This window comes from Suillus subalutaceus (assembly GCF_016647625.1).
Source record: "Suillus subalutaceus strain FC151 chromosome Unknown DFJ58scaffold_15, whole genome shotgun sequence".
Taxonomy (NCBI): Eukaryota; Fungi; Basidiomycota; class Agaricomycetes; order Boletales; family Suillaceae; genus Suillus; species Suillus subalutaceus.
In genome coordinates, this window is record NW_024540264.1 from 272,340 (window position 1) to 295,446 (window position 23,107).

Sequence of the window (23,107 nt, forward strand, 5' to 3'; positions counted from 1 at the left end):
CACATTCCTGCCGTTGATGCTTGTCGTTTTCTAACTGAATTCTCGGTGTTAGGAGATCAAGAACTGCTTGATATGGTTCTTGAACCTTTGCAATTGATTATTGCCTGAACTTCTCCGCTTTGGACAAGCATGTCACAGTTACAAGAGTCGATCTAGTCAAGACTCGTGGTTCAAGACACCATGGGGAGCATGTTACTGGCAGGCCGAGTCGATATGCTCCCAGCAATGCTCCCCATGCACCAATGATGACCTATCGGTAGTAGACGGTTATCCTTAATCTACCATAGGCAGACCAATTGAGAAGAAAGGCAGTGGTTCCTTCTATCAAGACAATACCGAAATGGTAGCAGGTGCTGGCATGTCATATGGCGCTATTGGGTTACTTCTAACATTAATGTAATGCAACATTAAGCTGAAGCGAACGTATCGAGTAAAGTCTGGGGGTCTTTTCATTGTGAATGCCTTGGGGGTGTCCTCAGAGACTTTGCTGGCTCAGGGTTGGCTCAGGGTTTGAAGCTGTTCGAAGGAACTGAGTAAGGTCCGACTGATAACGGTGTACCATGAACTCGGGCACTGATCACTCGTTTGAAGTTGTTCGAAGGAACTGAGCAAGGTCCAACTGATAACCGGGTATCATGAACTCTGTTTTCACTCTATATACAGTAGGTTAGTTCTCGATTGCTTTTCAAACTGCGCTCTATTATGGTTCATCGAAAGGCTCTCCCGAGTGCATCATCGCATGCTTTCATTGAATACAGCATGATGCCGAACGGCAAAGGTTGCAGCGTTGAAGGGCGTAACACCGCCGCAACCTCAAGGAATGGGATGTTTACATAACGCCACGTACGTACGTTATACTGAGTTAACAGCTCTTCGATTTGTCCACATCATGTAAGGCTCGCGAGATACGTCGTGACCAGAAGATTTGGTTCGAGTGCTGCGTCTGGCTTCAGGAAGCTTTGCACTTATGTTGAGATCCTGCTCATAGTGATTAGACAGCGATGATTGTCGAGATCTCTGGTACCTACAGAGATGCGTTTGCGCATGCCAGGAGCGATATGACACCACCACTTTATGAACGAATTCTTCAGGGCTAGTTCCCGGACACCCTTGGGGTTTAGCCAAGCAAGAAACTCATCAAGCTGCGAAGCCAGAGAGTCAACGACGGTCAACGAAATGCAAGCGAAAGGAGATTACCTCCTCAGGCTCAGCATACTGTGCCCACTCGGACGGAGCCAACATCCCCTCTGGCCCTTCTTCTTCAAGTCTTCTAGCTTCATAGTCATCATCATCCCTCTTTAACATCAACTCCAAATCCATCTCGCTCGGGCCCTGTATAAAGATTCGACCAGTTCCGTACTGGACAACACCTCCACTACCCAGCAAAGAAGCAGATCCCATGCCGTCGAACCACCAAATCCGATTATGGAACCGGTCCTTTCCCAATGGTTTGATTCGCACTGCACCAAGTAGCTTCCTGAACTCTCGTTCAATCGCCTCTAATCGACGCTCGAGCTTATTAACCTCCTCATCAAGTCTGCGATGTTCTGCCAGTGCTTGCTTCGCAGAGGCTGCCTGAGCGCGAGCAAGTTCTCGTTGCTTCGCGTGTGCCTGAGTGTGGGCTTTCTGACGAAGATCTTTCTGACGCGCTGATCTCTTTTGGCGAGCACTAGAAGTAGATGCGGTCTCCGAGCCATCTTCTGAAGGAACGTCCGAAAGATCACTGGACTCATGCATCGTGGTATCTTCGTCTGGAACGATGCCGTTGGTTACGGGCTCCTTCACTTCCGTTTCCCCGGCAAGGGAATTCATTTCCTCAGTACTGAAAAAGGACGTTGAATGGAAATACCGCTGTGCGCCAAAGAGAACTCACTACTGCTTCTTCTGGCGGCCAATCTCTATTTTCTCCTTGCGTAGGGCAGTGAGCTGCTCTTCGCATGACTCCATATGTGAATGAACTGCCTTGCTTGATACAGCAAGATTGCACATCAAGGTAAGGATGTCAATCCTATCGGCAGGAGGCAGCGCATAGTAACGCTCGCTGGGTGAAGATTGAACAGATAGGTTGTTTGCGACAGGACTTGAAACACGAGAACTTGACGACGATGACGAAACTTCTGCGTGTGGTTCCGGGGCAAAGAGTAATCTTGTCAAGACTTCTCGCAGGCGAGGAAAGTTGTCGAGTGTGGCATGCTATCAGAAATGAGTATCGAATATGAACAACAGGTTGAGATCACCCTACATCTTTCAGGCATCCAAGAAGAGCCTCCTCCCACCCATCTCGCATCTCAGTGTGCCGTAAGGGGATCCGTTCCCAGTTATTCCCCACGTCAGCCATGGCACCAGCTAATTCATCGACTGAAACACCAAGCACTCGGTGGTCTTCTTCCAGTGTATCTTGGAGACGCAGTAACGACAGGACAGCACTATGCCGAGTAAATGGTACTGTGCGTAGGTTATAAATGAGCGTTGAGTGGATCTCGCCTAGTAGTGCACAAGGCGGGTCTACGAGGGAATGCCGCAAAGCATGTTCAAACTCGTCCATCGTAAATGTTGACAAGTGGAGAGGTTGTCTGCGTCAGACGGTTAAGTATTCGTATGTAACCATTTGCGATTGTTCACTCACCCATAAATGACCAGGAAATTCCATGACGTTAAAAATGCTTCAAAAGTACCCTGATTCTCGCCAAACGGAAGTCCCAATTTGCTCGGTGTCGGCTTTTTGACCTTCAAACCTGCTTTCTTCTCCTTGTCGTTAAGCCGAACGTCTAGATCTTCAGTAGGGTAGCGAATGGGTTTCTTTTTCTTCTTTTCTGCAGCCAGTCGCTCAGCCTCTTCTTTTGCCTTTTGTTGACGCTCTGCCTTTTCACGAGCTTCGCGCTCTCGCTTTTCAGCTGCAACAGCTAAGGCTTTCACTGTTGCAGTAATTAGCACCGGGTATTATCCAAAATAGAGAAATGTTACCTCTTTCCTCCTGAGCAGCAGTCATCTTCTTCTGTTTCTTGGTTGGTGGTCCTTCCTTGTCCTCCCATATTTTTTTACGCTTATCAATCTCACCACGTTTGATGTCTTCAACACCTTTGCGTGTTTCCTCTGGCATCACAGAGTCGACACCATAGTGCTTCGCGATGACCTGTTTTACTGTCCATGGCGAGGCGACGGCAGCATCACGATCAACACAGTCACGGATAAAGCGACGAAGAATAGACTTTGAGAATGCAAGACGATCGCGGCTACAACAAGACGTGGTCAGTTTTGTTCATGCTGGGTTAACGAGGGCCACAAACCTCATGACACTGCACTGCACATCCATGAAGCTACCACTCCATTTAGCTTTGTCTTTGGATGCAGCCTTTCCTTTCTCGTGACTCTTCTCGTGTTGCTCTTCAAGTATCTGAACCTTGTATAAGTACTTCTGGGGGTCGTCGCGGACCAATGCTTCCTTCGCTGGGACCTTCAAGTCTCCACCAATCTTGTGGATTTGAACTGCGTCATCATCAGCAATTTCGTGAGGCGGAGATGGTACTGATGAAGATGAGGCTTGATTCTCGACTGGGACACCGACGCTTTCACCCTTGGTCTTCGAGGGATGCACCTGCACAACTTTCGCGTAGAACCTGGCGAAATACATGTCAGTTACCAGGTAGAAACCTTAGGTGTAATACACGAACTTGTCGCCTTGCGCGTCAACGAACACCTCTGACGTCGCGTGAAAGCATGGGATGAGTACCAGGGTAAATTAACGTTAACAGACCAACTTACTCTCATCCACAAAATAGCGGTCCTTGAACCGGTCAAAGACAGCTTCTACGAGGTGGTCTAGTCGACCTACGACCTCTACAGACGACAGATATGATCAGCGTTCGAGCCCAGCAGAGTTGAGAGAAGACGCACGCCATTGAACAGCCTTAAGGACAGCGGCTTTCAAAGGCTCAGGGAACCTGGAGTGCATAGTCTGTGCCTCCTGTTGTTCGCTTTCAAGCGCCTGGAAGTAGTCAAGGCCGCTCTTTCCTGTGACCTCGCACTGGAACTGCTTGAGCCTGTAAAATGACATCCTCGCAGCATAGGCCCTGAGGAGAACATAGTTGTAGGAGACATTGAAAAAAGAAAAGGTTTGACAAACTCATAAGTTTCAAATATCTCGCCAGTTTGCTGTAGATAATAGACCTCCTTGTTAGGGTTGGACTTTGCAGCCTGAAGAAGGGCCTCGGATGGTTCTGTGAGGACGACACGTTTGCGTCTGCATGTTGGCATTGTGAGGAAGGATTGCTGGAGGACAAGGGTGAAGATGGCAGGAAGCGGGAAATAAGAGGGAACGGCCGCGGGTGGCTATTAGGGAGGGAACGAATGCGTGTAGCGGTCCCTGTGCATTTTTGCATCTCTGCCTCCGTCTTATTACACAAGAGATGCCAACTTCAACCAAAGTCTTTTCTGCACACTCAGTTAAACCTTTCTCTAAAGACTGTCGCGTTTCATTAAATTAACAACAGTCAGTATTTAGCAGAATCAAACATTTTTGCTTGAGTGTTAACGACAGTACAACTACGTTTGTCGTTATGTCACGGGAACCGCACAAGGCTCGCACCTCGAACATCGTGAGCCTTTCTGCTGAACACCAAAGACGCGGTCAATCTTTTTCTCGCGCCAGTTTGCAATGGGATGCCCTAAATGCCATGAATTTTACCCATCGACGCCAGCGTACAATCGTGATGCCCGGTCTTCCGATCTTGGGCTCATTATTGCGATCTTTACTTTGACTCGAGACGTAGTTCTTATCTAACGCCAATTTATTGACAACCACTCCCCCGCAATCTTGTCACGATTAAGACACTTCTAAGCGTTCCTCCGCAGGAACTTTCATCTAATTTGTTTTATGCTTGTGCGCACTTGAGGACCACAAGTACATCCAAGGGAATGTGGCTGGCATTCACGTGACCCGGCACGTGGTCAAACGCGTACTGACCATCACAATCGACGAAGTGTGTCTACAGATAAGCTACCAGGCTACTCGGTAGTTGCTTGCTTTTTACAACGAAGGAGAACTGTGTATTGATAACCACACGTGATATGAGCGATAGAAGAAGCCTCCACGGTGAGGAATGATCGTTGCTAAGCGATATCGAGTGATGGATATTTGAACTATGGACGGAGAAGTAGAGATGCCGTGTCCTCTATAGTAAGATATCACGCACGCGCGAGCATCAGGATCTGAAACTTGTGTCATGCGACTGGGTATCGCGAATACATCACGGAGCGACCAGCTTCTTCAGTGAGCTAGTCGGAAGAACTGAAGAGAGCAGCAACATAACATAGAAAAAGCACAAACGGTAATATGAGGCTATTGCTCGTCAATACAGTGAAGGCTGGAAACAGCCGTATACCGCGCTGTCGTTTGTGCACGAGAGACTGGTGATCGATGAGAAGTCGATGCGGGTTCGCTTGAATGACATCCCGAAGGCGTACATGATGGTCCTGTCCCTGTGACGCCTGTCGCCGCATACCTCCCATGATCTCTATGGTGATTGAAGCTGTAATGATGTCAGGCAGAAGTGCTAGGTCCAGCACGGCGATTCGGCAGGTAGGCATGCCACAGGTATTCCGTGGTTTCTCGGCTCTCACACCACATTTGGTAAGGCTTCCTAACGAGCCTCTGAGAGCACCGAGTGGACGTATTCCAGGGGTTGCAATGTACATTATATCCTGCATCTCAAGACTGATTAATCTCCCAGTGAAATCCTTCGAGATGAACGACAATTAAGGTCGTCGAAAGCTGGATCACATACCTATATCAACGGCGGCAATGATACAGTCGATCCGTTGACGAAGCTGGTGATGCAGCAGACCAGAGTTGTATCTACTGCTGACGAATTCGGTCGGACAACCGGGAATAAACTTCACGGTCCGACAAGTCTGCACCATCATGAGCGGGCCCTCACTGGTATTAAGTTCCAACTTGAAAGTTTCATCGACATTTGACGACATAGTACAAACTGAGAGAGTATCCTATACTTACCGGGAAATACCAATACACGACGGTTGCAAGATGCAACCCACGGTATCATGATAACCCTGAGCGCGTTGTTCCGCTTGCATACAATGGCGGACCATACTTAAGGCATCCGTGAACGGATCCCTCGGATGAAGATCCCGAGTGCTAGTTATTACTAGACCTAAGCTGTATCATTGCTCCCGCGGATGATCGCAATATTACCGCGGGTACAGGTCGGTACATGCCCGTACCCGCACGGCGCACGAGCGCAACCGTCGACGAATTTAGAGAGGCACTTGACCTACTCGCTGTGAAAGACATCAGATGACAGACGTGCAATGGAAGTCGCTATCTATCTTCTTGTGGGAACGGCATCCGAGTGGCGCACGAAAATAATCTACACGCAGCTGAAGTATTTCAGCCACAATGGAATAAGTGGTTTTGCTGACGGAAGTTGTCAGTAAGTCGAAAGTTGGACGCATTAAGTACGGAGGTGACAGAAACCTTCAGGCGATGAAGAGTAAGTTGACATCAGTTTGAAAAGCGATATGCTGTATCCGTAAAATTACCAGCAGTCTGTCGTAAGGCGCCTGTAGAGAGGTAAAGCATAAGTACTACATGAGCGACAAACGAAATGCACAAAGAAGTCAGTAAATGTGGGTTATGGAGTCATATGCTGCTGAGTTGTAAAGAGGCAATTAGGCATATGTCGATAATGTAAGGGATAGGGAATCGAGTACGGAAAGAATGGAAAAGTTAGTTCAGATTGACCCGCACTCGATCTGGTGGCAGAGCTGCAGGCTCTGAAGCTCCTAGGCGAGTGAACTTGTTGCGAAATCGCCTTTGGCGAGAGGAGGTGAGTTTGGAACTTTCTTTTTCGCTGGAAGCCAACTCCTTCGAGCGTAGAGCAGCGAGACGAGGGTCAGATTTCACTTCGTCAGCGCCCTTGGCACCAGGCCGCGAGATAGATAGCAAGCGTCGTAGACCAGAACCAGTGGACTGGCGCTTCTTGGTTTTCGTGTCTTGTGCGTCAATGACGGCAATCGCCTTTGCTGCAGCGGACATCGAGGCCCGTTCTGCAGCAGCACTTGTAGTGCGCTTCCCTCTACGTTCGACTTGTGTCGGGGACGTGGGACTACCAACTGGTGTTGACGTGGAAGCTGTCATGTGTTCCTTGCCCTCAACGTTCACAAGCACCCAACCATTACCACTCCCACTACGGCTGCCAGACTTTATAGGTGATGCAGGTGGATCAGTTGAACTTGATGCCTTTCTTTTATAAAGGCTCTCCCTCGATGGAGGATGAATCGGTGGAGGAGGAGGCCTCGGGGGAGAAATCATCCCAATAAGCCCCGCTTCACTCTTGCGCACAGCCTGATCACTAACCAGCTCCGGCGAAGCAATCCTCGCATCGATATCATGCAATGATTTGTCTGGACTTCTTCTGTGCTCCAGATGGAGACCACGCTCATTGGCCATAGATGGCACGGTCATACGAGACAACACCTCGGGGTGCTCCTCCTCAGGCGACATTTCCCATGCGCCAGGTAAAACACGCGGCATTGGTTCCTCACATGGCTCCTCGTGCACCTCCTCAATGTTTTCAATGCCATCTGGCCGGCCAAGTCCTGGCCATTTGAACGGGGCCCCGGAAGACATGTCCGTGTCAATAGTATTCACAGAGTATGCTGAGTCTCTCATACGAAACATCCCTGGGCTGAGGAGAGGCGGGCCCTCATTCATCGAGACATCATGGCTAGCAGGCGTCGGTGAGGGGGTGCGAGGGTCCCTAGGTGGTGAATGTGATCGGAGGAGCGGAGGGGTCTTCGAACGAGTCGATACCGGTCGCAGAGCGCTTACTCGGCGTTGGGGAGACGGAGATCGAGATCTCGGTCTATGATGATGTCGTTCAGGGGGTGGCGACGAGTATACAGCGTCTTCAGTGGGATGATCCGATTCAGGAAGTGGGCCAGGGGTTGCTGTGTAGATGAGATTGGAAGTGAATCTATTACGCGCCATGGAACCTATACCAGTCATGTTCTCACAACCACTTGGCACAGCGCTAGCGAGAGAAGTGCGAAATCGTCCGTGTTCTTCATCATCTGGAGCGTCGAAGTCAACAGACACTGGAACTTGTGCGCGGGGTGCAGGCTTTCGCATTTGATTGCCTGGCGCTGCACGAGGCGGCAAATTTGTCGCAAGGGGAGGTAATACGATGGATTCTGTGGCCGACCGCACGTGGTGAGGTGACGTCTGAGAGGACGGCAAGCCGTGAGGCGGGTGCTGAGGGCCAGTAGCGGCTCTTCTATGCAAAGAGCTGGGGATCATACCCGCTTCGGGTGGTTCGGGCGTCGACACCCGATGAGATCTTCTTACATCCAGCATAGAGCCGGATTGGCTTATAGGAGATTCGGGCCAATAAGGATCAGTCTCAGTAGTGACAGGGCCAGTAAAGACCCATAGGTCCTTGACTCTGGAACGGCCATTGATCGCCAGCGAAATGACAAGGGAACATGCATGAGCATCGAGGGATGATAGAAGTGAAAGGATGTGTCGCAGAGAATCTGTCGCAAATGTGTCTTCGTGGAACCCTGCATAAAAGTCTTTAAAACCTACATGAATTTTACTTAAGGACACTCACAGCTATATCCCTTCAACTTGAATTCATACGCATTGTCCGTTTTCTTCTCCGACAATACGCCCCGAGGCCACGATCCTCGCACGGCTTGGAGAATTGCTGGAGTTGCGTTTAGTGGTGGATTGATGACTCGCATGATGGTCTGCGAGACAAATGAGATGGCAAAGGGCATTCTTCTCTCCGTTTGCAGCCCCGTTTGGTGCGAAAGATTACTCCCTGAGCCAGCGGGAGCTGGGGCAGGAGGTAGAGCAGGCGAAGAAGGTAAAAGGGGCCTCGAAAATGAGATGGCTAAACGATCGTCACGCTCCCGACCATAATCGACGGTAGATAGTATAGTGTATCCAAACCTATATATGACAGCGAGTATGTCGAGGAGAATTCGCTCTGTACGAGGACTCTTTGGTGCATTCCAGGGCTTTTGAGTTATGGTGAATTCCCAGAAGTTCTGTTGTGTATCCTCGCGAAATCCACCTGTCAGGTAAAAGTGATCAAGGAGTCGACGTAAAGCTGCAATGACATCGGGAGGAAAGGAATAAAGCCTGATGCAACTTGAGCCAGATATAGCAAGAAGGCCAAAGATGTTCGTAGCTCGTTGTTCACGAATAAACTCTTTCCTTGGAATAAAGCCAGAGTCTGTCACAGAGCCAAGCTGCATGTTTGTGATGGTTGGACGAGACGAGGTGACGTCCAGCAGATACAACAAAGTGATACAGATATTGCCAGAGAGAAAAAGGCACGGAGAGTCGGGATGGACTCCAGGCGGAAAACGGCTGGCAGCAAGGTTAGTAAAGGAAGGACATCAAGCCCAGATCGATTAAGCTTACTTGGTAGTGACAAGTGTGCGCTAACCGTTCACAGCAGATTAAAGCAAGGCACACAAGGCGAGGTTTTCCGCAGACAACGCTTGCGCAGCAGAATATTCTTACGCGCTGCGTGTGTGCAGCCAGTAAATTGGAGACGCGGCTAAGGAGTAGCCACGAGGTTTGCTTAAGGCCTGTGACGTCACAACAGTAAATGAAACACGTGCTAGTTTCGTGATTCTTTGACTCTTCCAATTCGGTACAAGATCAGAATGTTGGACGAGTTTGTACTGAACCTATATCATCATGGAAGATGAAGACGACGGCGCTCTGGGTGCAGAGGATGGCAGAGAAGGTACGATGCTTATTATATGTGGCAAACTGCGGTAACTGTGCTCAGAATATTTCGATCAGAACATTTTGTTATATATCAGTGTTCTAAATGTCGCTAGCCAGCCAGAGGAACAAGTCTGGCAGGTTGAAGCGAACTACATATGGTGTAGTGAATGAATCCACCTTCGCAACTGGTACCGTGGACGTGTCGTTGGCTCGTGCCGATGTTCCCGAGGCGCTCGACACTTGTAAGGGTGGATACCAAGAAATCGAGGAAGCAGCTGTTGTGTCCCAGGTGTTTTGCACACCTTCCGCGAGGCATCTGTGAGAGCTTGACTTGGCGTGCAAACCTGCAAGTTCAGCAACCTTCTCGGGAGATTCCGCGCCCTTCTAAGTTCTGTACGGATCAGTCGCTGACCGTAGCGGTTCGATATTTATAAGGACTGGCTTCCATCTCCTTCAAGCTTCGAGACTCCAAGCTCCAAGTTCTAGTAGTCAGCAGGACTGCGAAATTTGGAATATCTAACATCACTGTGCTGGTTCCGAATGGTCACATGGGCTATCGACATGGGTAGACGGCTTTATAAATTTAACGGTCATGCAGCGAGGGCTCCTCGTATCCTTAACACCTATTCGAGTTAGAATCTGTTCCAGCAACCGCCCGTTGCAGTGATGACGACATACACTTGGCTGGAACGCCCTGCAATCGAAACCACGGAAGCTAGGCTTGGGATCAACTTAAGCCCGGAATGGCATATAGCATTTGGTGGATCATCTAGCGCGTATCCAATACCGTTTCTCCGAGCGCATTAGGAGGACTACGCTTGAATGTATGCACGATTGGTCCTCGTGACATCACAATTTCACCTAGTCCTTGGAAGTTCCCTCTTCGATGTGGTCTCATGATCAGTAACGGGCCGGGAATTTCCCGGTTCACGTGACTATCGAAGACCCGAAGTGACGATACAAGCGTTCGAGCACAGAGACGTGCGTTTTCGTGGCAGAAATTTCTGGGTACGTTGAAGGAACGTGTGGCATACTGTGCCGTGCAAGGGATAATTTTTTCTAGCCGCCAAATTCGAGTTTCTGAGCCACTGACAGCACAATGGACTGCAAAATCACTACATGATTCCGTACTTCTCGCATCCGGGCCTGGCTCCACGGCGAAACCCCCGTGTCCCAGGCAAGAATCCTCATTTCACCTCGCTCTGGGACACGCGCTTTTTGGCAGGAGCTCAGGTGGGCAGCGTGTCCCAGAGTCAGACTCGATTTTTTCGTCTTCATCGGACACGCAGCATTTTTCGGCAGCCGAAGTCAATTTTCTACTTACCCGAGGCGTTTACAGCATATGCCTCGCAGGTAAGTATATCGCTCCGCGCCCCGTACCACACACGTCAATGCTAACGTCCCCGCTGACTTCTTCCCCGTGCATCAGCCTCCGCTCGTCGGCACACACAGCGAGCGCGCGCTATCCGGGGTCGTCGCACAGCTGCCGACACGCGCTTAGTCATCCTCCCCGTGACCCACGACAGGGAAAGCCCGCGTGATGCCAATATGCGGTCCGATTGTCATGCACGTTCGGGCCGTTGAGCCGTTACTGGGTTTTAAGACAACTGGCCACTTCCTGAATCCTTTCTTCCATTTGGTATCTTAATCGTTGGTCCTTAGCATCGCTATGTCGAACCTCAGTAAATTGAACGTTTTAATGTGTAAGCTGATCAATGTCACCTGGCACAATTCTAACTAGGCAATCTACTCGCAACAGGTGGTACTGTGAGTGTTCATCGGCCGGCAATTGTCTTATCTTCTGACGTGATCCTCAGGGAGAGTACACAACTGGATGGACTGGTTCTGGAGCCTCTACATCCGACAAGAAGGTGTCATACATCTGTCTTGTCTATTTTCGCTGACCGCTAAGGCCTAGCTTTCGTAGATTGGGGTATGCGCGTCCCCTGACATAGTCGTTTAATCAATGACTCAGTTCGTGACATAAGGTGGTTGGCCTTACGATGTTCGATCTTCGAAGGTTAGGCAAAGTGCGTAATATTGACATATTGACAGTGGAACGATTATTTTCCGTGTTTACATCTATCTTAACGTTAGATCGGCAAGCTCGGAATGGTCGGCGTTAATGGTGGCAAATTCCCTGCTATACGCCAACACTTACAAGAGAATATCGAGAATGTTTACAGGGATATGAATACCTCGTGCGTAATTGCATTGATACCGCTTGTTCTTGACTAACCGCCGATCGCCGATCAGCTTTGAGGAGTACCCAAAAGAGGGAAATATTGATCCTGAGGCTTGTTAGTTGGTTCTGAGTGTACTGCGCAGATGCCCTTACCCTCCTAGACAAGGATGCCATCGACAAAATGTCTCCCGGAGATGCTGTCATCGTGTTTACCCCTGATAGTGAGTTTCGATCTTTCGCGTGTCTAACATCTAGTAACGAGACCTATTGATAGGCACCCACTACCCCATTTGCTTGTACGCAATGGAACGTGGCATCCATGTTCTCGTCACCAAGCCCGCAACGAAATTGTTATCACATCACAATGAACTTATCGCAGCTGCGAGAAAGTACAACGTTGTTTGCTTTGTGGAGCATCATAAGCGCTTTGATCCCGTGTATAGCGATGCCAAAGCCAGAGCACAGGCACTTGGTGAATTCAACTTCTTCAACGCATGGATGAGCCAGCCGAAGAGTCAGTTAGAAACTTTCCGTGCTTGGGCTGGCAAGGATTCAGACATCAGGTGAGCTCCTCGGTTTACAAATTAATTTGTACGCTGACAGTTGATCCAGCTATTATCTCTCGTCACATCACATTGACATTTGCTGCTGGATTCTCCAAGACAAAGCAGTACCCACGCGAGTTGTTGCCAGTGCAGCAACCGGCATCGCCACGGGGGAGCCATACAACTGTGTCCCTCAAACAGAAGACACTATCACGCTCCTCGTCGACTGGCAGTCGATCAAGAGCCCGGGACACAAGGGCACAGCAGTCTACACGGCATCTTGGACCGCGCCTTTGAAGGCGGGTATTCACTCTGCCCAGCACTGGTATTATATGGGTTCGAAAGTGGGTCGGTCCCACGACTATCTTTCTTGTGGCAAAGTAAAGCTTCTACTGATTTGTTTTTCAGGGTGACATAAATGTTGACCAAGCTCATCGTGGGTATGACATCACCGTCGACGAAACTGGCAAGACATGGTACAATCCCTTCTAGTGAGCTCCTTGGCCTGCAAAAAAAAAGTGAATTTAACTATTCATCACTAGTATGAAATATTCGCCATCCGAGACCGGTCATTCTCGACGGACAACGGGGCTATGGGTATATTTCTATCGAAAAGTTCATCGATGCCGCGCGAGAGGTCAACGCTGGCATTGCAAAACCCTCTGATTATGATGGTCACGGCTATCCGACCATTGCCAACACCGTGCTTACAACTGCCATTCTCAACGCTGGCCGTATCAGTTTGGACGAGAAGAGAGCCGTTGGTATCAAGAAGAGTGGAGACCAATGGATACTGGAATAAGTTTGCCTTGACGATCTTACATACAACAGTTTTTTTATCGAAGTTGTAGTGTCCTCAAAATCATTGTATTGGATCAACATGTATTAGGGAAGACCGGGTTCCGTGCCACTGCCGCGGAGGAATGACACATGAATAATGTTGAGCATGTGCAACTTGATTTCAATAATGTAGGTTTCCACTCATTCCCGCGCGCTGTGTCCACTCTTGTTCATTAACGTTCCTTTGCCATAATGATTTCTATTTTGTCTGCTGTTCTCTTCGCATGAAGAACATAACAGGCACCCCAACTGTGGAAGCGAGTCGATCAGTTTGAAACATGGAATTTCGGTCGTTGTAGGAAGAACCACTGTCAACGAGACGTCCTTGAGAATCTGACAAAAGTGTGGGAGGCCGATTCATGACTGGCGGTCACAATCTATCCATCAACTGACAACCCGTACTCTGTTAGCTTCTTATAATACTTATCAGCTCCTAGTCTCCACCCCGGATATTTGAAATTATCTTTTGCTGTGCAGGGGATATATACTCCACCCCTGTTCTGATGGACGTCCCGCCGGAGAGAATCTAGCACCGATTCCATTCTCGCTAAAAATGAGCGCGCTACCAGTATAATGGAAACACCCGTTGAGCCCTTCAGATTGCAAATGTAATTGTAGACAAGTTCGATGCGGTAGAGTGATTGCTGCAACAATGACGAGGATGGATGCGCGGACAGTGTGCAAATGAAAGGGAGAGTAAAAGCACAAAGATGCGGTTCGCACGATGGGGGTACGGGACAGAGAATGCAAGAAATCGCCCCACAACGAACCAGATAGTTGACACGGAATTTAAAGAATACGATAAAGTGAAGAATAATATAGAACGAATGCGATAGACACAGAATGGGACAGGGGCTGTCGACCTGGTTCGTTGCAAGAAGACGGGAGTCGAGGGAGTTACGATGGGCGGGATCGATGGGTGGGGTGATGCATAGACTGACAAGCGGAATGATGCAGATAATGTTGTGGTTTGGCAGGACGACCAGATATGGCAAGGCAGACCTTCCTTGAGAAGGATGACAAGCGGAAAGGAGAGTGGTACAGGACAGCTATGTCACCCGTCCCGTTCTTGTATCGAGTATCGGCCCGCTGGTGCGAATCCGACTTCTCAGGGTAACCGCTCACCCTACAGTAGATTGTGCGCGGGATGGATGATGGGAAACGAGACGATTGCAGAAAAAGAAAGTGATGCATGGATGATGAGACTTGCAGAGACAATGCACAGAGTGGCTGAGCGTGTAGTGTGGTATTACATTTTGCGGGGGTTGAAACAGTCTTTTCGACACGGATGGAATTGACGTACGGACCTGCACGTTATGAAACGGCGGTCATTCGTGGTGAGCCATTCAAGTGGTGCAAGGCTGGACGGCCAAAAGCAACGAAGTCGTGAGGCAGAAAATGGTCGGGTGGGACCTCCGTGCGCTGTTTATTGATGACAGGCTCAAACGTTGTTGGTAAATTTTCCTTATCGTCTTCTGATAGGAAGGAGTTCGAGAAGGGTTCGGGGGAGAACGATGAGGGACTCGTTGGAGTCAGAGGGAAATCATCAGATAAATCAGAGATGGATGTCGTGGCACTCATAGGCGTGCTGGCACCAGACATTGATGGGCGAGTGGGCGTCATCGGAAGAGTAATGAAGGACTGCCGGACGAACCGCCCACCCTGGAGGTAGTACTGTACAACGAATGTTGCCGCCTTGGAGTAGAAGGCATAGGAGTACTTTTTTACCAGCGTCTCCGAAAGGTCGTTGACATGCTTAGCCAAGCGATTATCGAGACAATCGACGATTTCCAAACATTCCTCCGTTTCCTCAAAGATGCGGCGTGGTTTACCGCATAGGAAGAGAGCTAGCGTGAGTGCGCCAAGTGCTATCGAGGAGGGAGGATATTTAATGAACTCTCGGTGAAACAGAGTAATTTCCATCAGGAAACGGGCAACATGCTGGACCTTTTCTTCCTCGACAGATGGCTCGCAGCACATGAGTCTGAGCCATGCTTCTGCAGTCGGATGGCCTAGCGTCCACTGAATGGTCTGGAGCACATGGCCTTCCATCTGAATGAAAGCGGACTCGTCATATGTGTCACGACAAATCTGTGCAAGCTCTTGGACCGTCGGAACGCGTTCCTTTGCATCCTCGAACTTGGCAGCAATCCACAGCGCCGCACAGCCTACGAGCTGATAGTGCTTGATGTAAACTATTCGCCGAGAGACGTAACGGTCCACAATATTGAGAGTGAGATATAACGTCTCAGGTCGGAGTCGGAAGGTGAAGTGAATTTCAACGAGAAAATCGACGAGACATGGGCGCATGTGCCATCGGATTTCGGGTTGCTGATCCATCGACTGCGAGGATGACATGGTATATCGCTATACCAGAAGGATTAGGTCGCAAGTAAGCTAGTAATAGAAGTCGCACAAACCTCCATCTCATGCATGTAGAAACGAATGTCTTCCCGGTATTCCTCCTCCAGGAAAATGCCTTGCCTGCGAAGAGCAGTGATTTGAGCTTGACGTTGTCGCTGTTGCAACAGTGCTGCCTTTGCAGAATAAGGGGTTCGGCGGGTTACAGGAGGACCGAGAGGGGGCGTCTTGTGATGCTTCGATATACCTGAAGGTGATGGCCGTTTCTTGGGGTACGCAGCATTTCGAGAACTCCGGTAAGAAGTCGTAGAAATATCTTTCATAACTGAAGAAGGGGCGGGTGAGATCGATCTAGGAAAGCGTACGACCGATAGTGGGCTTGAGGGGGGTAATTGAGCGAAGAGAGGAGTAGACTCTGCATCAGCAATGATGTTATCAAACGAGGCGGGAGAAGACATGATTAAATGAGCGAGCGCCTCGAGCGCTCACAGTATGAAGGGAGAGAAATGGCAACAACTAGAAAACGGCCGAACACCGTGTGTTTGTTTGTTTATTGTCAATGAAAGGCATTCATTCTGTCGCAGCATGCCGACATCTGGGGAATGACATTTGGAATGCGCGGTCTCACGACATGATACCACTTGAGATAAGCGAGATCTGGGAAGAGCAGACTCACCAGAGTCAGAAACTGATCATGCGAGGGCGAACAACAAAGGGTTGTCGTGATGGCGGTGAAGAGTGGCGTGTGCGTGTAGACTGGATATGAACAAGTCGTGGTCAGCGTTGATGGTCGTAAAGAGTAAAGATAGGGAGATCAAGAGAGGGTTGGAGGAGGACAGGTACTACAAAAAAAAGACTCTTAGAAGAGTAGAAAAAAGTCTCCTTGATGAGAAGACTATGTTGATTGAAGAAGAAGAGAGTGAGGACACTCAAAAGAGTATAAGATGCAAACGGCAGAATCGGCTCGTCAAGTAGTTTGAAATTAAAAAAGGAAATTGAAAGAGAAAAAAAAGACCACTTTCATGTGAACTTCTGTGAAAGGTCCAAAATCATGCAAAAATATACCATAGCAGCAACGACAACGACAAGAAATATTCAAGCAAGGGGAATCAGACAGTTAGTCTCCTTGGCATCTGTCTGACTATACATGTTCCTCAACCCTGCCCCAAAGGCCCTAGATGAGCGCTCAGGCCTGCAGGCTCTGGAACGACCTCGGGCGAGATCTCAGTATCCCCGCAACAAGGGACGGGCACGGGCGCATATTCCCACGACCCCACGTTTTACAGCGACCAAAAGAATGACATCAATCAATAATAAGCCTCACCTCGAATACACTTGTTTGACCGGGTCTTGCTATCAACAGCCGTTAGCTTGGTCTGCGCTGTCAGGGCCATAAGGTACGTACTTGTGAACAATGTTGACCGACACCGGTGTGCTGGCTATCCTATACCGAAGCATTTCACATCAGTCACAATCGATGGTATCGGATGCGCGGATAACTTACAAGCGGCCTCGGGAGATGTGACCGACGAATGTGCTAGAGAAAATTGGTGTGGGGGAGCGATTAGGACAAATTATTCAGGCAAAAAATAGTGCTGTCAGGGAACTTGTTGAATGAATGGCAGGGGAAGACCGGGCAAAGGAAAGACTGAGTGAGTTGTTTTGATTCTAGTAGAGTAAAGGCAGAGCAACGACTATAAAGAGTCGCTCGAAGCTAATCGAGCGTGTGTGGTGTTACGGGTACAAGAGCGGACGTGGCTTTGTACTCGTAAACTGGCTTGCGCCGGGGAGGAACGGGATTGAGGGGTAGTTGCAGGAATGAGTGTAACACTATAGTCCTACAAATTTTCAATCACGGAAGGAGGTAATTGTCGAGTGCAATGCAGAGAAGGCGTGTACCGCTTAACCCTTTGTCAAAGCAATCAGGTATGTATTATTATTTCTTAAACTTGTGATTCTCGCGGCAATAATTATTCAGTTCAGACATAGTCTGTTCTGATTTGGCAGTTATCAAGTCCACGTTGTCTGCCTGCAGGCGTAGGTTATGTAACTTTGATATCATTCTTCTCTGCGGCTTAACCTCTCCTCAAAAGGATTCCCATCGGACTCTTGTCCGAGTTGCATCTAGTTGTCACAATTTCCTCTATAGATACCTTATGAGTTCGGCTACCAGGGTGTCCTCTCCAAGCTCCCACAGCGTACCTCCCATCAGTCACCTCTTATCGAGCGTCTAATGATGCCATCGGTCCATATAGGTCCATCGCCCTAATCGATCATCGAAGGTGGCAGCGTCCCTATCGGACGACCCTTTCATGATCTAATGTTATCCGAATCAAGTGATTTCTAGAGCAACAGTTTGAGCGGCCCACTAGGAAAATGCCACATCATTGGGGGGGGGACCGAGTAGAAGACTGTCATTGACACTCAGCGCCATCATGGTATGCAAGGAGTCAGGACCCATCACCCCTTATCACCCTAAAATACATGACATATGTAAGTGTTTCAAGACCGTGACAGTCTGAAGCAATATTCCCTTTTAACTCTTCATACTTGTATACGTATTCATCGGATGAATATTACTAGTTGGATATCACTCAAAGACCTTGCAGTGAGGATCTATATGATTCGGAGATAGAGTGTAACCTCTCACCAGCTTGTTTTATGTCCACGGCTATCCGACTTGTGAAAAGAGCCGTAAAGAGCGCGGCGCCGCCTGTCACTAATCTCGTGGTTACGACGGAATTTTCAGACATAGATTATGGAACACTCCAAACAAGCTCCAAATGTTTAAAGTTTGGAGTGCACGCCGTCAAGGAATCTACGATTGATGTTCGCTGGTCGCAAGAATTATTATCCTCATAAAGCATTTTGCCATGGACTCCTTGCACAGCAGTTACAGAAGCTCAGAACCAGTGCGGCGCGAGCATCGAGAGATCCATAAGTTACGTACGTTAGACTGTACATATGTCTTTCTTTATGCAGTTAGTATATCTATGAGCATGGTACTCCTTCCATTCATTTCTGCAGCCCAAATGTAGAACGCCGCGAGAACCATGAGTATTTGTGTCGCAGGTCCTCCGCCCATCGTAATGATGGTGGCGTTTCAAATACTCACGTTCAAGAGGATCAGACCACATCCAGGCCAGGTAGTAGAACTCAATATTATGAGCCGCTATTAATATATTGTCCGTTGAGCGGTTGACGTGGCTAACTCTTCAATGATTCACCAGGTCCCAGACGCGGATTGAACAGCCATCCATCGGAGAAGTCTTCAATGCAGCCAAGCCCAAAATGGTCAATAATATACGCTTGCAGAGAATCAGAATGAAACATGATAGACGGACAGTATGAGCACAACTGTTAAACTAACGAGAGAAAATTATCAGGTGAGTCCGAGAGTGAACGAAAATATTGGGAGAGGATAAGAGACCGTAAGTAGCTCGTGAAAACTCTCACTCCCTTCTTCCTCCGCTCATCAAGAGCGCCATGAGATCGTGGGCAGGTTGGTTGGTTGAGCCAGGTGGGCCCTGCTGTTGATAATGAAGAGGAAGCATGTGTGGAGGGATTTGCTGCTGCTGCTGCTGTTGCTGCTTGCTGCCTCATGGAGAGCAGAGGAGGTTGGATCTGAGGACCCTGTTGTCCAAAACCTCCGTTAGGACCACGGAGACCACTTGGCATACCGTTAGCACCATTTAACCCCAGAAGCTGGGCTTGCGCAGGGTTAAGACCTCCAGGGTGCATCAGGCCTTGCATGGCATTGTGTCCGTGCAGCTGATGAGTTCCTCCGGGGTGAGGCACACGCATTTGGGGAGCGCCGTTGAAGCCAACGCCTCCCGGAGGGAAGTTGTTGAAACTGCTGTTGGAGGGCGGCATTACTATGCACCGGACCGTGAAGCCCACCAGGGATAGCCATCGACGAGTTCAAGAATTGAGCAGGCTCATGAGGCGGTCGCCCACCTAAATTAGCCAAACCAGGCGGCAAGCGCTGAGATGAAGGCTGCAAGGGATTCGGTGAAGGGCCACCACGGAATTGGGATGATTGGAGAGGTATGCCTCCATTGCGGTTCATGTTCGCCTGGTGTAATCCTTGGTACATTTGAGGAGGACCGCGTTGACCACCAAACTGCATAGAGTCATCGATGTCAGAGAGCATGGCGCCGTTTTGCCTACTCCGAGGAGGGGCAGCGGAACGTAAGCCGGGCACCATGCCATCAGGGACAAAATTCCTGTCGTCAAGACGGCTATCATACAATGAGTCCAGACGGGTGTGGCCAGGATAGTGCTGGGAGTGGCCGAGTTGGTTTTGAAGATGGTGAAGGTTGGAGGGATGATTGAAATGTGCAGCATCTGAAGCCAACGCTTCTGGTAGTATATGAGGCCTCTGACCCTAAAACTGATATCAGTGCCGAAAACAGGTAGACGCTGATACGACCTACGTGTGCTGAGTTGCTCAACATGGCAAATATATCTTCCATAGCTCTAGCATCCGGATTGCCGGTTGGTATTCCATTGTATCCACTGAGTTCGCCTCTCTGTGCTGGTGTTGGGCCACCCATTGGAACCTTTCCCATTCCTGGTTGAGAATCTCTCCCTTTCCCGTCAAAGAACTTCGCAAACCGGCTGCCTTTCGCAGCTGCGATTCCAGAGTTCAATTGCTCGTACGGAACAGAGTGGCTAGGCAAAGGCCCGCTCATGGGTACAGTCAACCTGTTCGAGGATTCATATGCCCAAAGGCATTGCGATCTCCAGGAGGTGCAACAGAAGCTCGACGGAACGCATCCAAAGGCGACAACCCAAGTCCTTCCCGAGCTTCCTCAAACGGCGAGAAGCCTCGAGTTGCTCTCACAGCGTCCATATTGTCGTTATGATGTGTAGTTGACAACGGTCCATTTGAGAGGATGGTTGAGTTGCTTGCTGGTGTGCCATTCTTAGACAGAGACACGGGGGAATGTGAACCTGTGTACGAAGGAGGGGTGTGACCTACAGACCCCTGAGGAGTTTTGGAGGTAAAAGAAAGAAGACGACAACCTGGCGGAGCAGCAGTGTGAGGAGCTGATGGGACAGGGGCGCTGAGCGCTTCGATAGAAGGCTTTGGCAAAGCTTGAGGTGCCGGTAAATCAGTAGGAATAGGCTTGGGGAAGAAGCGAGAACCTCCTAGGTTTTTCTTTGTCGATGTCAGATTCGTGGGCACCTGCTGATACTCCAGGTGCAACGGAGGACAATGGGGACGATAACATAGACAGGGGTACACGAGAACCATCGTGGGGAGCTGGCTCAGCCTGTGGTAGAGGTGGAGAAGCTAGACGATTGCGAAGAAATTGGCTGAGGTGGAAGATAAGTGCGGTGCTCTGCAGTTGCTTCAGTCGATGACAGGTCTATCCGTGTATTAGCACATTGAGCCTGCCCGAGAGAAAGAATTGACTTGCCGTTCGTAGGAGTTGAGTCCTTGGTATCTGAAGATGCGTCTGCGAGTAACGATGGACCCGCAAGGGGAGACTGGTCAGCTTTCTTCTTTTGTTCTTCCCTTTTCATCATCAGCTTGAAGAGTTGAATTTCGTCCAGGTGTGGTTCGGACGTATTCGTCTTTCCTTCAAAGTCACCAGAACGATCATCGTCTTGCGCAGTAGTACCTTGCTCCTTCTGCTCTCTCTCCTTGATCTCTCGCTTGAACGCCTGTATGTCATCCAGGTCTCCGGGGGCACGACCTAAACCGTTGCTGCCAGAAGAAGGGATGTATGTGTCCATCCATGCAGGCTCCTTCTCTCTCTCTTTCTCACGTTCTCTGTCACGATCCTTGCGATCGTCCCTGTCCTTCGCCTCGTCAGGTTTTCTCTCGCGGCCAGCCACTCGCTTGTTTCGACCATCACGGTCATCGGCGGGAGCCCATCGACGATCCTGACGATCGCTAGCATCCCACGCGGCAGTGCGGTCGCGTACCCGGTCCTTGTCTCGTTCGCGGTCCCGTCTCGCTGCTATACGCTCATCACGCTTTCCGTCGTCCCTCCAGCGGCGAGGATCGTCCACCTCAGATTCTCGATCCAAGTCACGGTCTTCCCTGTCCTTTCGGTATCCTGTTGTTTCTTTTTGATGGTCATCGCGGTCGCCTCTGCGATCACGATCCCTGTCGTCCCGATCTCGTCTCGATGGTGAAACATCTCGTCGTTGGCGGGAAGAGTCACGGACCCTTGAGCGAGGTCGGTCACGCTCATCTCGATCGCGCCGAGGATTATCAGAACCTAGAGGAACGATGAGCGGTCATTATATAGAAACAGAAAATTCAGTCCTACGTTCACGGCCTGTACGAGTTGATTCTATTCCGCAACTCAGTGACCTAGGGCTATATGTGAGGTAGGGAACGTACCACGTCTCCAATCTTCGCTGGTCTCACCATCTTTCTTTTTGGAAGGTTCTCGGGAATCCAACTGACGATTACTCGGAGCTTGCTGCGACTGGGACGCTATGCGAGAGGATGTACCACCAAGGTGAGGGGCTAAGTCCCTGTCCTTTCCTCGAAGCTGCTGCATGGAAGAAAGAGCACGACGGTCACGGTCATACTTGTCCGACAACTTGGACAACATATGAGCGCTCTGGCGCGCAACAGCCTAGGTCACTTACATTCCGTAGTCTTTCTTGGCCGTCTTTAACCCGGGAATCACGTTCTTGTTCCCTGTCCGTTTCTCTGTCTCTGTCTCGGTCAGTTGCACGAATGGACTGGTGCTTGAAGTTGCCCATTTGCGAAGGTTGCGTGATGGCAGCTCCACGAAAAGAAGGCCGGGCGGCGCCTTCTAATGACATTGATCAGACCCGGTCTCAAGAGAAGGTAATTATGATGCTTACCCCCGTCCTCCGCATCTCTACGAAAGCTGTAATGATGTTAAGTAGGTCTAAATGGTGTTACTAGCAGCCCTCACCGTCGGTCACGAGCATTGGGCTGAGGAAGTGCTTCTGAATCCTTTTTAAGATTGCCTTGGTCGCTTTCGGTTCTTCAGAGGTAGAATAAGCCACAAGCTCGAGGAGTATGACATGGCACGAACCCAAACCAATCCTTCAAAGCTGGCATGCCAGTCGGAGTACAGACCAAGGGAGATTTATGAAGGAGCAGTAGATGAAGTCGGGAATACATAACAAAGGGTCGACCATGGATATCATTTTTGTCTTTATTAAGACTGTCAGCAACGGATTCTGGTGATTGGGAAGATGAATTCTTGTCTGGTCGGAGAGAAACTTTGGCCATAGCGTCAGATAAGTTGTCAATAGCACCATCCTCTGGAAAGACAACGTCATGGACAGCGACCTGATTCTCTACACCAGACATTGTGGTGTGAATGAAATGTTGAAGAAACTTGTGAGAGAAGTAAAATGTCGTCCCAATAGCAATGCCAGCAACGCGGACTTGAAGAGCGGAAAAGC

General features: G+C 49.5%; 5 protein-coding genes across 5 annotated transcripts; 1 reads left to right on the plus strand and 4 right to left on the minus strand.

Moving 5' to 3' along the window:
- Positions 1-620: 620 nt before the first annotated feature.
- On the minus strand, positions 621-4,406 carry DFJ58DRAFT_768205 (chromatin remodeling complex protein). The gene is made up of 12 exons (XM_041388924.1): positions 4,124-4,406; positions 3,895-4,070; positions 3,763-3,837; positions 3,672-3,699; positions 3,288-3,617; positions 2,965-3,233; positions 2,627-2,915; positions 2,243-2,573; positions 1,874-2,193; positions 1,198-1,822; positions 1,029-1,142; positions 621-978 (listed from the first exon to the last, which is right to left on the minus strand). Exons 1-12 carry the CDS (start codon positions 4,252-4,254, stop codon positions 853-855), a joined length of 2,814 nt encoding a protein of 937 aa, XP_041248131.1. The 5' UTR covers positions 4,255-4,406; the 3' UTR covers positions 621-852.
- A 2,202-nt stretch (positions 4,407-6,608) lies between these two features.
- DFJ58DRAFT_115988 (uncharacterized protein) lies at positions 6,609-9,634 on the minus strand. Its single transcript, XM_041378698.1, has 3 exons — positions 9,452-9,634; positions 8,631-9,397; positions 6,609-8,580 (listed from the first exon to the last, which is right to left on the minus strand). Exons 2-3 carry the CDS (start codon positions 9,280-9,282, stop codon positions 6,746-6,748), a joined length of 2,487 nt encoding a protein of 828 aa, XP_041248132.1. The 5' UTR covers positions 9,283-9,397; positions 9,452-9,634; the 3' UTR covers positions 6,609-6,745.
- A 1,801-nt stretch (positions 9,635-11,435) lies between these two features.
- On the plus strand, positions 11,436-13,298 carry DFJ58DRAFT_904441 (uncharacterized protein; the record flags this gene model as incomplete). The annotated part of the gene is given in 12 exon segments (XM_041394907.1): positions 11,436-11,483; positions 11,584-11,637; positions 11,694-11,699; positions 11,755-11,796; positions 11,864-11,967; positions 12,023-12,066; positions 12,113-12,172; positions 12,226-12,514; positions 12,564-12,840; positions 12,905-12,987; positions 13,039-13,093; positions 13,113-13,298. The coding sequence occupies 12 exon segments, from the start codon at positions 11,436-11,438 to the stop codon at positions 13,296-13,298; spliced, it is 1,248 nt and encodes a 415-aa protein (XP_041248133.1).
- Positions 13,299-14,650: 1,352 nt separating this feature from the next.
- On the minus strand, positions 14,651-16,020 carry DFJ58DRAFT_654175 (cyclin-like protein; the record flags this gene model as incomplete). The annotated part of the gene is made up of 2 exons (XM_041381778.1): positions 14,651-15,703; positions 15,757-16,020. 2 exons carry the CDS (start codon positions 16,018-16,020, stop codon positions 14,651-14,653), a joined length of 1,317 nt encoding a protein of 438 aa, XP_041248134.1.
- A 2,802-nt stretch (positions 16,021-18,822) lies between these two features.
- Positions 18,823-23,106, minus strand: DFJ58DRAFT_768226 (uncharacterized protein). Its single transcript, XM_041388925.1, has 13 exons — positions 22,732-23,106; positions 22,609-22,680; positions 22,535-22,560; positions 22,313-22,482; positions 22,059-22,263; positions 21,985-22,008; positions 21,124-21,933; positions 20,889-20,996; positions 20,473-20,851; positions 20,134-20,404; positions 19,598-20,084; positions 19,330-19,572; positions 18,823-19,295 (listed from the first exon to the last, which is right to left on the minus strand). The coding sequence occupies exons 1-13, from the start codon at positions 23,010-23,012 to the stop codon at positions 19,150-19,152; spliced, it is 3,222 nt and encodes a 1,073-aa protein (XP_041248135.1). The 5' UTR covers positions 23,013-23,106; the 3' UTR covers positions 18,823-19,149.
- Between the last annotated feature and the right edge of the window lies 1 nt (position 23,107).